Genomic DNA, 15,285 nt, shown 5'->3' with positions numbered 1-15,285 from the left:
GGACATCTACTTTGTGCATGACACAAGTAATTTTTCCAACAATTGTTTACAGACAGATTATTTCACTGTACCACAATTCCAGTGGGTCAGAAGTTTACATACACTAAGTTGACTGTGCCTTTAAACAGCTTGGAAAATTCCAGAAAATGATGTCATGGCTTTAGAAGCTTCTGATAGGCTAATTGACATCATTTGAGTCAATTGGAGGTGTACCTGTGGATGTATTTCACAGCCTACTTTCAAACTCAGTGCCTCTTTGCTTGACATCATACCGCTCAGGAAGGAGACGTGTTCTGTCTCCTAGAGGTGAACGTACTTTGGTATAAAAGTGCAAATCAATCCCAGAACAACAGCAAAGGACCCTGTGAAGATGCTGGAGGAAACAGGTACAAAAGTATCTATATCCACAATAAAACGGGTCCTATATCGACACAACCTGAAAGGCCGCTCAGCAAGGAAGAAGTCACTGCTCCAAAACTGCCATAAAGAAGCCAGACTACAGTTTGCAACTGCACATGGGGACAAAGATAGTACTTTTTGGAGAAATGTCCTCTGGTCTGATGAAATAAAAATAGAACTGTTTGGCCATTATGACCATCGTTATGTTTGGAGGAAAAGGGGGAGGCTTGCAAGGCGAAAAACACCATCCCAACCATGAAGCACGGGGATGGCAGCATCATGTTGTGGGGGTGCTTTGCTGCAGGAGGGACTGGTGCACTTCACAAAATAGATGGCATCATGAGGAAAGAAAATTATGTGGATATATTGAAGCAACATCTCAAGACATCAGTCAGGAAGTTAAAGCTTGGTTGCAAATGGGTCTTCCAAATGGACAATGACCCCAAGCATACTTCTTGTGGCAAAATGACTTAAGGACAACAAAGTCAAGGTATTGGAGTGTCCATCACAAAGCCCTGACCTCAATCCCATAGAAAAATTGTGGGCAGAACTAAAAAAGCGTGTGCGAGCAAGGAGGCCTACAAACCTGACTCAGTTACACTAGGTCTGTCAGGAGAAATCAGCCGGAATTCACCCAATTTATTGTGGGAAGCTTGTGGAAGGCTACCCAAAATGTTTGACCTAAGTTAAACAATTTTAAGGCAATTCTACCAAATACTAATTGAGTGTATGTAAACTTCTGACCCACTGGGAATGTGATGAAAGGAATAAACGCTGAAATAAATCATCCTCTCTACTATAATTCTGACATTTCACATTCTTAAAATAAAGTGGTGATCCTAAATGACCTAAGACAGGGAATTTTTACTGAGTTTAAATGCATTTGGCTACACACGAGTGTGGATTCCAGGCAACCTGATTCCAGCTCCTGCATTTATGGGTATGATTGCCTGAGGCTAGATCCCATCCTCACAGAGCGCAGATAGAGTGAGATTGTGTGTGTGTGTGCCAGAGAACAGATAGAGTGAGATAGTAATAAAATGCCAAGGCCATCTCCAGCCCCATCCCTTCACAGGTAACACAGAGAGGCATTATATATACCTCAGAATACGATGCAGCAAACTGCATGTCATGTTTATGAACAATGTAAAGTAAAGTCTGCTACTTATGGTTTCTGGGTATAGTGAAGCAGACAGTCCAGCTGTGTCCGTTTTGTGACACTGTCTACTCTAAAACATTTCATTAGCAGGCTGCTGGCTGCCTGTCCCATATGAGAAACGCATTACGTTTCAGCGAGCACCAGACATTCATAAATCAATGAACATGGAAGAGTCCCAAATGGCACCCTATTCCCTATATACTGCACTATTTGGGGCCATGGTCAAAAGCAATGCACTATAAAGGGAATAGGGTGCCATTTGGGATACAACTCTGGTAGAATAATAGCCTTCCGTGACACACCTGTGGAGGCATTCAGGGACTGTCTCTTAGCTGATGTATTGGTGTCTGGAAATAGATTCATTCATTACAATACCAGCTAAAAATACGCAAGAAACCAAATCAGCCTGTGGATACTGCTCAGACTTAGCTGTTATTGGTGGCATGTAAGACAGTGGGTTTATGTAGGCCTAAGTATTGTGAGAAGTCCTATTATTTGTATCAATGCCTCAGTAAGTGACCTCGAAAACCTGACCTGACGTTTAATTTTGGATTCTAAGGTAATCACATATGCTTTTATATGCTGTATGCGTTTCTGTTCGTGTGTGTGTGTGTACCGGCTCTTGCGGGTGTGTTCATTCGTTCTGTAGGTGCGTTAGCTCTGTCTGTGTGCGTACGTGCTCTTGTATGTGTGGTGGTGGTTCTGTGTGTATTCCTAACTTCCTACCTCTCCCCAGGCGGCAGGCAGCGGTTCCACAGCGGGGTAATACTTGGCCAGGTCCCAGGCCACAGCGTTCATATACCACTTGAAGTCTTTACACTTGAGGTGTCTTCTCAGCTCCTTCTGGGCCGTCAGGTCCCCAGTGGACAGGTGGCGGTACTCTGGACGACGCTGGTAGATATACTCTGTGTACTCATCCATCCATGTCTCAGCCACCCTCTTCAGGTTCTGAGATAAGGGAGAGAGACAGGGAGGGAGAGATGGGGTAAAGCGATGGACTGTCTGTGAGTTTAGCTTATCACAGCACAGGTCACAGTGTGACGAGTTAGTCTGACCTCATTTTAAATCAGATAGATGGCTGGACCTACATCCTCAGTTTGACTATCAGCCATGTGCCAATTAATTAATAGACAACCAGTCAAAATGGCCGCATGTTAGCCATAACCAGTTGATGGAAGCAGTGTATTGGCTGGTCAGTCTAACTTACTCTGGCTAGGCTTGTCCCGGACGGCACTTTGTAGGGGACGTATTTCCTGTAGATATGTCCTACTCGGGAGCATGGTACGTCGTACATACTGCCCCCACACATCCATACCTGAATGGAGATGGAACACAAACAATACCTCAGTACATTACTTCAAAAGCTTCCTGTCAGCCTGCTAGCTATGTGTTCTTAGCAAGGCCGCAAAACCGTTGTAACTCAACCAACCGTCTGTTGTAAGTGGCGTTGCAAAATTTCGGGAACATTTAATACATGATCTGGTTTTCCAGAATACCTGGTTGGATGATTCTGGATTTCCTGCTTATTCCCTCCTGATTCTGGGATTTCGGGAGAAATCTGAGAATTTATTGAAAGTTCCCGGAATTTTGCAACCCTAGTTGTCAGCACTGAAGTAAAGAAAGGAAAGAAAAAAGCACACTCTGTTTTTCCTATTGTTCCAGAAAGGAATCACAGGTATCTTTCAATTTCAAAGCCCGGAGTTATTGTCGACTGAGGTCAGAGTGAGGATATTGTTGTTGAAATGGTTGTGTAGATGGGTTTGTGTTCTGTTTGTTGCAAGACCCTAATACAGACAACCTATTGTCCTTCTGTCCACACTTGAAGTGGATTCCCACTTTGTCTGCTTGGCAGGGCCACATTATAAACCTCTTTGAGCGGAGGGACTGAAAGGAATCCTATTTCCCGAGCACTTCGCTCGATACCCCTCTTTTCCTGCATCAAAGGAAGAGCTAGAAAGAAGAGGAAGGCAGAGGTCAGGTAGTGCTACTCTGAACCCCTTCAGTCTGCTATCCTCTCCCTTACTGTCTCCCTTGCTCTCTCTTCCTCCCTATGCCTCTCTTTATCTCTTCATGTCCCACCATTCTTTCTCATTCCTCTCCCCTCTTTCCCTCCCTCTCTCACCCTTCCTTCTTTCAAACTTGGCAGCTTGATTAGAATTAGAGTGGTCATGCTGACTGTTTGGAAAGGATCCTGGGACATTTCACCTCTCCTCCGCTTCTCCTCCTCTCTCGACGCTGTGTGTGTGAGCGCTCCACATCTCTCCCGTGGTGTGTGTGAGCGCTCCACCTCTCTCCCGCGGTGTGTGTGAGCGCTCCACCTCTCTCCTGCGGTGTGTGTGAGCGCTCCACCTCTCTTCCTGCTCTGCCATATCACAACGAGGCAGGGTGCTTTCCTGAGGAGCCTCAGGTTAATGGTCAAGCTGGCTTTACAGGCTTCATTGACATGTGGAGAGATTCCTCCAGTCTTCAGAAAATGGCCTCCTCAGAGGACAAGTGTAGATGTTCATTGACCTCTCATATCAGCAGAAATACGAGGGGTTTATGAATGATTCCCATGCGTTCATGAGTAACAATTTGTTTTAGCGTACAACTCACAGGACGAGGTAGAATTCCTGGAGATGCTTTGATGATATCTGTTCAATGTGAGATACAACCAGTGTCAATAGACTGTCAGTCTAACAGCTATCATATGTAGGCTAACTGTCAGACATCCATACTCCATGACAGTAGAGGAGAGCGGGGTAAGTTGAGCCACCCTTGTTTCTAGGAAACCCTACACAAAATGTATAATTTGACCAAATATTTAGGAAGAGGTCATCATTTCATGGAGTCTATGAAGGAAGAAACCACATGGAAAAAGTGGTAAGCAAGTTAGGTCTAAAATAGTCAAAATAATTTATTGTGTTAGAGGTTTCATGATGCTTCTAAACCAAAGTAGATCATCTTAAGAGTGTTCTATATATCAGTTGGGGTCTCTATAAGCTTCAATGTGAGGCCCTAAACCTAGCATGAAAGTGCATCCTTGTAGCTGTGTGGGGTAATAAAGTCAAAATGTTTGTCTTGGGGTAAAGTGTTTTCTTCCCAAGTGTAATGCAAGGCATTATTGGTGGGATATGAGGCTACAACAGGGCCTGGCCTCTGTTAATTTTAAAAAGTACAAAGTGTTTGTTAGGTGCTTATCCTGTGTTAAAAGATGCTTCAAAATATTAAAAGACAAAAAAGTGATTGTGATCATGATGAATTGTGTTTGGGAAATGAAGATGGTTTAAAAAATGCAGTGCTAATATTTCAATCAATACAGGCATTTGTAGACGGCATAGCTATGTTTTCCAATCTGTCATGTTTTCATGAATTCTGATTATTTCCAGGGATACACAACATCCTGAAATATATGTTGATATCTTTGCTAGAAATAATAGTATATTTCATTAACAGAGTGATGCTGAATGTAAAAAATGTCTCTCCTAATACCCTGACCACACCGCTCGCGTCAACGAGCGTCTGTGTTGCCAAGGGCTAAAATAGAAGTCATTCCTATTTCTGACACAGATCGCGCTGCAAGTCCTGCCTCTCCCATCTCCTCGTTGGTTTATAGAAGCAGGTACCCACGTGCCATCTCCTCATTGGTTATACCCACGTGGGTGATTGAAAGACGAACTGTTGCCGGTTGTCGTGGCAATACTATGAGAATTTAGATGCCAATCACCATATACGTTCAACAATGAAAAACCTGGAAGGAGGAGAGATGACTAGAAATGATTTGGTTGACTGTTTTTATGTGTGGATTCATTGTCGGAGTAGAGGACCTTGTGCATTTCAAGTAAAATAACAACCTAATGTTTATATCCCAGGACAAATTAGCTAGCAGCAGCAAGCTAGCTAAATAGGACAAATTAGCTAGCAAGTGCAAGCTAACTAGCTAAATTGCCATAAATGTTTAATGCTTTCCGACCTGTCCCCAAATGAATATAATTGGTTCAGAGTTTGTTTTGATATTTTAACCTGCGTGTAAATGATCACGTTTGGTGTAGGGGGACAAAATAAATTTATGCACGATGTCACCTGCACGCAGCCGGTTTGGGTTCTGTGTTTACTCCACTCTCCCCTAAGTAACTGGAGCAGACAACTCTGAATCAGAGCTTTTAACATTTAGACAGATGGGGGCGCCACTGTGTAATATTTACACTTTTTCTTCATTTGTGTGCTTATTGTACACTTGTGAATTCTCAACACAAAATAACACCAACGACTCAAAAAACACACAGATTAACACAAATGTCTGAATCCCCCCTCCCACCTCTGTAAGAAGACTTGCAATTTTGCATGGGAACTATTTTTATCGTTGCCATGGTTTCCAGTCAAGGAAGAAAGGGCTGCATTCCAATTACAAAGTGCACTCACTGACAGAACGAGAGCGAGAGAGAGCGAAAGCGAGAGAGAGTGTATACTGAGACCCGGTTGGATGGCAGGTATGTCAGGCACGATAAACACAATATTCCCTCACATCCATATATCGTGTTCTCCTCCGTAAATCAAAATGGAATAACCTCTGAGCCGCAAACAAGCCAAAAATCACTGGCTGTAATTAGTTTGGGAAGGAGGCTAAAGCCAGAACTACTCCTTGTAACCCACTAACACACACACACATGTGCACACACGGTTGCAGACACATGGGCACACACACACACGCACACACAAACATTATTTTGGAATGCTGGGTTCTGAGGAGTGCATTGTACTGGAGAAGGTAGGAGAAACAAAACACTGGAGAACATAGTGAGAGAAATTAATCTGGGTGAAAGTTCTTCCAGTTTAAAAAAGTTGTCTGGGAGCAGACTGACCTGTCTGGAGATTGAAGCAGGTGTAATGGTGGGACAGGATGGAAAAGAATGGACCAAAGAAACACATTGTTATGGGACCATGATTGTCTAGACTCTAATATAATTGCAAGGTTGGTAGAATTTAGTGTGTTTTAAATCATCTGTAATTTTGTTGTGCCCAGATGAACGACGCAACTTTAGATGTATTTTAGTATAGACCAGGGGTCTGTCACGCCCTGGCCATAGAGAGGCTTTTATTCTCTATTTTGGTTAGGCCAGGGTGTGACTAGGGTGGGCATTCTAGTTTCTTTATTTCTATGTTTTCTATTTCTTTGTTTTTGGCCGAGTGTGGTTCCCAATCAGAGGCAGCTGTCTATCGTTGTCTCTGATTGGGAATCATACTTAGCCTTTTTCCCACCTGTGTTTTGTGGGTAGTTGTTTTCTGTATAGTTTATTTGCCTTACAGAACTGTTCGTTTTTCTCTTTGTTATTTTGTTAGAGTGTTTTGATCAATAAAAATCATGAACACTTACCACGCTGCGCTTTGGTCCATGCCTTCTGACGTAACAGGGTCGGCAAAAGGCAACAGGTGGCCATGGGCCAAAACCAGCCCGCAAGCGTTTTTTATTTAATTCATTTTTTTAGCAAAAAAACTAAACTAATATATATATTACTATATATTTTGGGGGAGGGATTTTAGTTTTTGGGGGACGAAATACTTAAATCACCAGGAATTCAGCTAGAAATTACTTTCATTTAGGAAATCTGTTCAAGTACATTGCATTTGGAAAAGTATTCAGACCCCTTGACTTTTTCCCAAAATTTTTACAGCCTTATTCTAAAATGGATTAAATTGTTGTTTTTCTTAATCAATCTACACACAATACCACATAATGACAAAGGAAAAGCTGTTTTTAAAATTTTATTTTATGTATTCAAAATTTAAAAAAATCACATTTACATAAGTATTCAGACCCTTTACTCAGTACTTTGTTGAAGCACCTTTGGCAGTGATTACAGCCTTGGGTATTCTTGGGTATGACGCTACATGTTTGGCACACCTATATTTGGGGAGTTTCTTCCATTCTTCTCTGCAGTTCCACTCAAGCTCTGTCAGGTTGGATGGGAGCGTCGCTGCATAGCTATTTTCAGGTCCCTCCAGAGATGTTCAATTGGGTTTAAGGATCTCTCTGTACTTTGCTCTGTTCATCTTGCTCCGTTCATCTTTCCCAGTCTCTGTCACTGAAAAAGATCCCCACAGCATTATGCGGCCACCACCATGCTTCACCGTAGAGATGGTGCCAGGTTTCTTACAGACGTGACACTTGGCATTCAGGCCAAAGTGTTCAATCTTGGTTTCATCAGACCAGATAATCTTGTTTCCTGAGTCCTTTAGGTGCCTTTTGGCAAACTCCAAGCGGGCTGTCATGTGCCTTTTACTGAGGAGTGGCTTCCGGGTGGCCACTACCATAAAGGCCTGATTGGTGGAGTGCTGTAGAGAAGGTTGTCCTTCTGGAAGGTTCTCCCATCTCCACAGAGGAACTCTGGAGCTCATTCAGAGTGACCATCAGGTTCTTGGTCACCTCCCTGACCAAGGCCCTTCTCCCACGATTGCTCAGTTTGTTTCGTGCCCATCACAGCGCAGAGACAGCCTTAGTTAAAGTGGTAAATGATCTTAGAGCCAACACAGATGCCAAACAGCTCTCTGTCCTTGTACACTTGGATTTAAGTGCTGCACTCGACACGGTTGACCATGATGTCCTTCTAAAAAGACTGGAAAAGAGGGTTGGCGTCTCTGCTCCAGTTCTAAATTGGTTTAGGACCTATTTAACTGGTCGAGAGTCAAAATAGGTGCTGTGGCGTCCACGAGGTTTGATTTTGGGTCTGGTACTGTTCAGTTTATAAAGTATATGTTACTCCTTGGCAGCGTTATCAGAAAGCACAGCATTGATTTTAACTGCTACACAGACGATACACAACTTTTCATTTCTGTGTCACTAGAGGATTTTAACTTCACAGATACATTATTAGACTGTATTAGTGATTTAAATACTTGGGTGGCTCACAACTTCCTCCAGCTAAATCAAGACAAGACCGAGGTACTTTGTACTGGACAAAGATGTTTTCTTTAAACGAATCGGGACGCAAAGGATTTACTTCAGACACCGGACAAGGCCCAAATCCCTGTCATTCGCATGAAGAAGAGACCGAGATATTGGGGACGTAGGTCGGGGTGCCTTGTAAGGATCCGACAGCAAGTGGGTAATCAGCATCTACCATCAGTCCTATTAGCCAATGTGAAATCATTGGAGAATAAACTGGATGTGATCAAGACTATACTACCAATGGGACATTAAAAACTGTTATATCTTATGTTTCATCGAGTAGTGGCTGAACAACGACATGGGTAACATACAGCTGGCTGAGTTTTCCGTGCACTGGCTAGATAGAACAGCTGCCTGTAGTAAGACAAGGGGTGGCGGTCTGTGTCTATTTGTCAGTAACAGCTGGTGTACGAAATCTAAGACCGCACTCAACGAGCTGTATAAGGCCATAAACAAACAAGAAAATGCTCATCCAGAGGCGGTGCTCCTAGTGGCCGGGGACTTTAATGCAGGGAAACTTAAATCCATTTGACCTAATTTCTACCAGTATGTTACATGTGCAACCAGATTAAATAAAACTCTAGACCACCTTTACTCCACACACAGAGATTCGTACAAAGCTCTCCCTCAGCCTCCATTTGGCAAATCTAAACATAACTCTATCCTTCTGAGTCCTGCTTACAAGCAAAAACTAAAGCAGGAAGTACCAGTGACTCGCTCAATACGGAAGTGGTCAGATGACGCAGATGCTAAGCTTCAGGACTGTTTTGCTAGAACAGACTGGAATATGTTACGAGATTCTTACGATGACATTGAGGAGTACACCACATCAGTCACTGGCTTCATCAATAAGTACATTGATGACATCGTCCCCACAGTGACCGTACGTACATATCCCAACCAAAAGCCATGGATTACAGGCAACATCCGCACTGAGCTAAAGGGTAGAGCTGCCGCTTTCAAGGAGTGAGACACTAACCTGGACGTTTATAAGAAGACCCGCTATGCCCTTCTACGAAACAATCAAACAGGGAAAGCGGCAATACAGGAATAAGATTGTGTCACGCCCTGATCTGTTTCACCTGTCTTTGTGATCGTCTCCACCCACCTCCAGGTGTCATCTGTTTTCCCTATTAGTCCCCAGTGTATTTATCCTTGTGTTTCCTGTCTCTCTGTGCCAGCTCGTCTTGTATTTCCAAGTCAACCAGCATTTTCCCTAGCTCCTATTTTTCACAGTCTCTGTTTTATCCTAGCCCTCCTGGTTTTTGACCCTTGCGTGTCCTGACGCCGAATCCGCCTGCCTGACCACGAGCCTGCCAATTCCCTTGTACTGTTTGGACTCGGTCCTGATCATTGAACCCCTGCCTGTCCTGACCTCGATCGAACCTGCCTATCGCCTGGTACTGTTTGGACTCTGACCTGGTTTATGAACTCTCGCCTGTCCCTGACCTGCCTTTTGCCTACCCCTTTTGTTATAATACATATCGGAGCTCAACCATCTGCCTCCTGTGTCTGCATTTGGGTCTCGCCTTGTGCCCTTATAGATTGAATTGTACTACACGGGCGCCGACGCTCGTCGGATGTGGCAGGGCTTGCAAACTATTACGGACTACAAAGGGAAGCACAGCCGCAAGCTGTCCAGTGACACAAGCCTATTAGATGAGCTAAATTACTTCTATGGTCACTTCGAGGCAAGCAACACTGAAGCATGTATGAGAGCAGCAGCTGTTCTGGACGACTGTGTGATCAAACTTTCCGTAGCCGAGTAAGACATTTAAACAGGTCAAAAATCACAAGGTCGCAGGGCCAGACGGATTATCAGGATGTGTACTCCGAGCATGTGCTGACCAACTGGAATGTGTCTTCACTGACATATTTAATCTATTCCTCATTGAGTCTGTAATACCAACATGTTTCAAGCAGACCACCACAGTCCCTGTGGCCAAGACCACCAAGGTAACCTGCCTAAATGACTACCGACCGGTAGCACTCATGTTTGTATCCATGAAGTGCTTTGAAAGGCTGGTCATGGCTCACATCAACACCATCATCCCAGAAACTCTAGACCCACTCCAATTTGCCCCAACAGATCCACAGATGATGCAATCTCTATTGCACTTCACACTAATGCTTCCCACCTGGACAAAAGGAACACCTACGTGAGAATGCTATTCATTGACTACAGCTCGGCATTCAACACCCTAGTGCCCTCAAAGCCCATCACTAAGCTAAGGTAACAACACATCTGCCTGGCTGATCCTCAACACGGGGGCCCCCCAGGGGTGTGTGCTCAGTCCCCTCCTGTACTTCTTGTTCACCAATGACTGCATGGCCAAGCACGACTCCAACACCATCATTAAGTTTGCCGATGACACAACAGTGGTAGGCCTGATCACCGACAACGACAAGACAGCCTATAGGGAGGAGGTCAGAGACCTAGCCGGGTGGTACCAGAATAACAACCTATCCCTCAACGTAACCAAGACTAAGGAGTTGATTGTGGACTACAGGAAAAGGAGGACCGAGCACGCCCCCATTCTCATCGACGGGGCAGTAGTGGAGCAGGTTGAGTGCTTCAAGTTCCTTGGTGTCCACATCAACAACAAACTAGAATGGTCCAAACACACCACGACAGTCGTGAAGAGGGCAAGACAAAGCCCATTCCCCCTCAGGAAACTAAAAAGATTTGGCATGGGTACTCAGATCCTCAAAAAATTATACAGCTGCACAATCGAGAGCATCCTGACTGGTTGCATCACTGCATGGTATGGCAACTGCTCGGCTTCCGATCGCAAAGCACTACAGAGCGTAGTGCGTACGGCCCAGTACATCACTGGGGCCAAGCTTCCTGCCATTCAGGACCTCTACATCAGGCAAGGTCAGAGGAAGGCCCTAAAAATGGCCAAAGTCTCCAGCCACCCTAGTCATAGATTGTTCCCTCTGCTACCGCACGGCAAGCGGTACCGGAGTGCCAAGTCTAGGTCCAAAAGGCTTCTTAACAGCTTCTACCCCCAAGCCATAAGACTCATGAACAGCTAATCCAAGGGCTACCCTAGACCCCTCTTTTACGCTGCTGCTACTCTCTGTTTATTATCTATGCATAGTCACTTTACCTCTACCTACATGTATGTATTACCTCAATTACCTCAACTAACCTCTGCCCCCGCACATTGACTCTGTACTGGTACCCCCTGTATATAGCATCGCTACTGTTATTTTATTGTTGCTCTTTAATTATTTGTTATTTTTTTTATTTTCTTCAATTTATTTTAGTAAATACTTTCTTAACACTTATTTAACACTCAAAACTGCTTTAGCTTTGCTTTTCTTTAGGGTGATTTTTAGTCATTTCATTTTTATTCTCATGTTTTTTATCCTCTTCTGTTTTTTTGTGTCGTAAATATTTCAGTTATTTGAATTGTTTTTATTCTGTTGTTGTTTTTTCTCTGTGAAGCACATTGTGTTGCATTTCATGTCTGAAATGTGCTGTATAAATAAAGCTTGGTTTGATTAAGCCACCCGACCATCCGCTCCGACAAAAATTGGCCTGTGAATCTAGTTGCCTAACCCTGGTGTATACTGAAAGACGAAATTAGCCCTCATGAGTTTGACTAGCAACCTTAAGACTCCTTAAGACTTCCAGTTTCTCTACAGTGCTGTGTCGAGATGCTTGAATGATAAGACTTGTTCCAGTCTTGAGAACATTGGTAAGAGAAATGTATGATTGGGAAACGCTATCTTCTATACATGTTTGCTCACCTTGAACGATATCTCATACTGCTCTCCGCCCCATATTTCCAAGCCAGTGTCGTAGCCACCCAGCTCCCAGAACCACCGACGGTTGACGGCAAAGAGACCTCCGGCCATCACTGGAGACCTGTAGGAGAGACAGAGAGAGCATCCATGTCTTTAGCTTGTCGGTAAAGTTATTTTCTAAATCTTCCGATCAGCACAAAACAATGTGGCGGTGTCTAGTTCTTTTTGTGTCAAAATGTGAGCATCTACTGCTACAGCTGTAGCTCTGAAGAGAGATAGACAGATAGAGAAACTGTACAAGAGAACCAGTGAGAGACAAATAAATAATACAAGTGTTAGTTACCATGTTCAGATTTATTATGTTAAAATAGTGCATAACATCCATATATTGAAAGGTGTCATTTGGTGTAATTCCAAGCATCCTAAATCCAGAGAAAGTCATCTACACTTGCAGTCTTTGTGGTATAAGACAGATAAACGGGTGTGAGTAATTCTTTAACAAAAATATAGAGTAACATACTTAATCCCTTGAGCTGAGAAAAATATGACATATGTAAAGTACATATATTGAAAGGTGGCATTTGAGCATAATTCAGAGACAATCATATTGCAGTCTTCGTGGAAGCATACAGAGAAATGACATGACCTGCATCTCTCTGTTGCCCCTGGATACGTAAATACACACCTTCTAAAACACCATCATACCTATAGTAAAAACATGCACGCAGACAGTCTCAAAGACATATCGAGTCTTTACCCATAAATCCCCTGGCTTGCAATAATAAAGGATGTTCCGTTCAGGCTTATCTCAGTCAAAGCTTTCATCCAATCACGGCAAAGAAATACCAGTCTCTCGCGGTATGCTGACACCGACCCTCGCGCAATCGATAAACTTCACAGAGAGCTCAAGCAGTCAAAAATCCCCATGATTGACACTTGACATGGCTATTTGCCTGACATTTCCCACTGCAGAATCTACAGACAAATCTAAGCAGATCAGGGATTGGTGCACAGTAAGCAGCATCTACTCCAAGGAGAAGCAACTTCCTTCCCATCAACATCAAACTGCTTCCACTAATAGTATTCTAATCCTTTCTCCCTGCCTATTCCTATTCTCCCTCCTTGCTCATTGTACTGCCCCAAACCTGTGCTCATTGTTATTTCACACTCCCTTTCAGCAGGGCTTAAGCTCGGGGAGTGGATTTTGTTGGACCCTGGCTTTGGCATGTTTGAATGTTTTTCCTTGTCGTTCTTCTTCGAAGATGGTGGAGAATCAGAGTAATCCTCCGGGTAATGGGAAGAGCTCTTTTACTGCGTTTGAGTCATTCCTCGGTAGCGACGAGGACGAGGCAACGGGGGGGTGAGATACTGGGATGTAAGTAGAGGAGGCCAAAAAGGAAAACACCACAGCCCTTTGAATTACTGGGAGGGCGAAAAGAGCCGCGGTGTCTTGATGCGAGGCTTGGATGGATGCGGTACGGCAGTGTGGAGGATAGGTCTAGCGTTTGAGCTGGGGAGCCGTTGAACTAGGGGTGTTTTTGTAACCAAAATGCTCTGAATAAACATCACCAAGGCGCAAAGCCACAACACAACAGCAAGCTTGACTCATTAAATCTCTTCACACCTCCTGATTCACAGGGAAAGCGTCGCATTATTTGGGCATCTTAGTCAACAAAAAAGAGCTTTAAGCCAAGAAAGTTTTAAGCTGTAAAATCCAAAATAGCAAAGGCGTTGTGGGAGGGATTGGATTTGGTGTGTTAAGGTTAGGCCTCCACAGATAGACAGTCTTTTTAATCCGAAAAACTGTTTGGTCTGACCCAATGATGATTCAAAGGAGCCAAATGTTCCTTGTTCCAATTTTTTTTTTGTGTCTATGTATCTATAACAACCATGATCTGCCTGTGCAAAAAACAAGACAACAAGTGAGGTATGAGCTTGTGTGTGTGGTGGTGAAGGCAGAGCCAGACGGAGGGAGCTCAGTGCAGAAATCTATTTACTCTGCGGGTAATACCCTCCGGCCTGCTTCCCTCCAATTTAATAAAGCGCTGAAATACACCAGTCCACTCAATTAAAGGAGCTAATGGTGTAGCAAGCTGAAATCATTATATATTTTATCTTCTTAGCAGCCTTGCCAACAACAGCTGAAAAACACTAGAGAACGTAGTTTATTTGGGAAGTTAAAGTAGTTTATTTGTCATTGACACTACAACTTCTGGATAAAGTGGATGGAATGAGGGATTAGACAAAATCCAGAACTAACTCCCGTAATATTCTTATCTTAAAAAACCCCACAACACTAGAAGATTATTTGGGAAGTTAAAGTAGTCATGGACACTACACTTTCTGGTTGTGGTGGTTGAAATTAAAGCATAATATATATATAACCCTCCTCGTTTGGAAAGTCCGTTATTGATTCACTACGGTTGAAACACACCACAGGAGAGATTGAGTGGGATGGTTTGTGTGGTGATATAAGAAGGTAATGAGAGCTGTTTTTTAGCTGTGGATATCTCAGTGGTTAGTGGAGGCTTTACACTGTTTGATCAGGCTGGATTGCTGCTGATAGGCTCAGAGAGAGAGAGCGAGAGAGAGAGAATTAATATCCTTCATCTAATCCTACAGGAGGCTTACCCAACAAGGAGGAAGGAACCAGCCTGCTATGAAGAGATGATCTGATTGAAGGAGGGCAGCATTCAGAGATGTCATGCAATTTATTCAAGGGTGCCCTGATAGCCAAATTCAATAATGTAGGATTAATTAATTATACGCAAAGTCAGTGTACAAACAGATAAAACTGAAGGGGGGCTGAAATGAATATGCAGCATGCACGTTCCTTCTCCCGGCCCTAGCACAATCCCAATCAAAAAGTAGTCCGTGGTCAAAAGTAGTGCCCTCTTTAGGGAATAGGGTGCCATTTGGTATGCAGACCATGTAGTCAAGAAACAAGGCCAGTCAGTCAAGATGATATTAGTCAATCAAACCTGCCAGGGACAGAGGGCTAGCACTAAGGAGATGTGATTACTTCAGTGTGGGTTCCTCCAGGAAG

At 43.6% G+C, this 15,285-nt stretch overlaps 1 protein-coding gene across 2 annotated transcripts in view; it reads right to left on the bottom strand.

Annotated features, from left to right (window-relative positions):
- LOC112261305 (polypeptide N-acetylgalactosaminyltransferase-like 6) overlaps nucleotides 1–15,285 on the bottom strand; it is a 270,276-nt gene that overhangs the window by 10,571 nt on the left and 244,420 nt on the right. For both annotated transcript variants that reach the window (XM_024436568.2, XM_042329689.1), the window contains exons 8-10: nucleotides 12,243–12,360; nucleotides 2,766–2,873; nucleotides 2,285–2,506 (exon numbers count right to left, since the gene is read on the bottom strand). In XM_024436568.2, the coding sequence (XP_024292336.2) occupies nucleotides 2,285–2,506; nucleotides 2,766–2,873; nucleotides 12,243–12,360 (448 nt within the window). The remainder of the gene's footprint in view (nucleotides 1–2,284; nucleotides 2,507–2,765; nucleotides 2,874–12,242; nucleotides 12,361–15,285) is intronic.

Source organism: Oncorhynchus tshawytscha, linkage group LG11 (genome assembly GCF_018296145.1).
Source record: "Oncorhynchus tshawytscha isolate Ot180627B linkage group LG11, Otsh_v2.0, whole genome shotgun sequence".
Classification (NCBI taxonomy): Eukaryota; Metazoa; Chordata; class Actinopteri; order Salmoniformes; family Salmonidae; genus Oncorhynchus; species Oncorhynchus tshawytscha.
The sequence above is the reverse complement of the archived record's forward strand: the minus strand, read 5'-3'. Positions and strand labels throughout refer to the sequence as shown.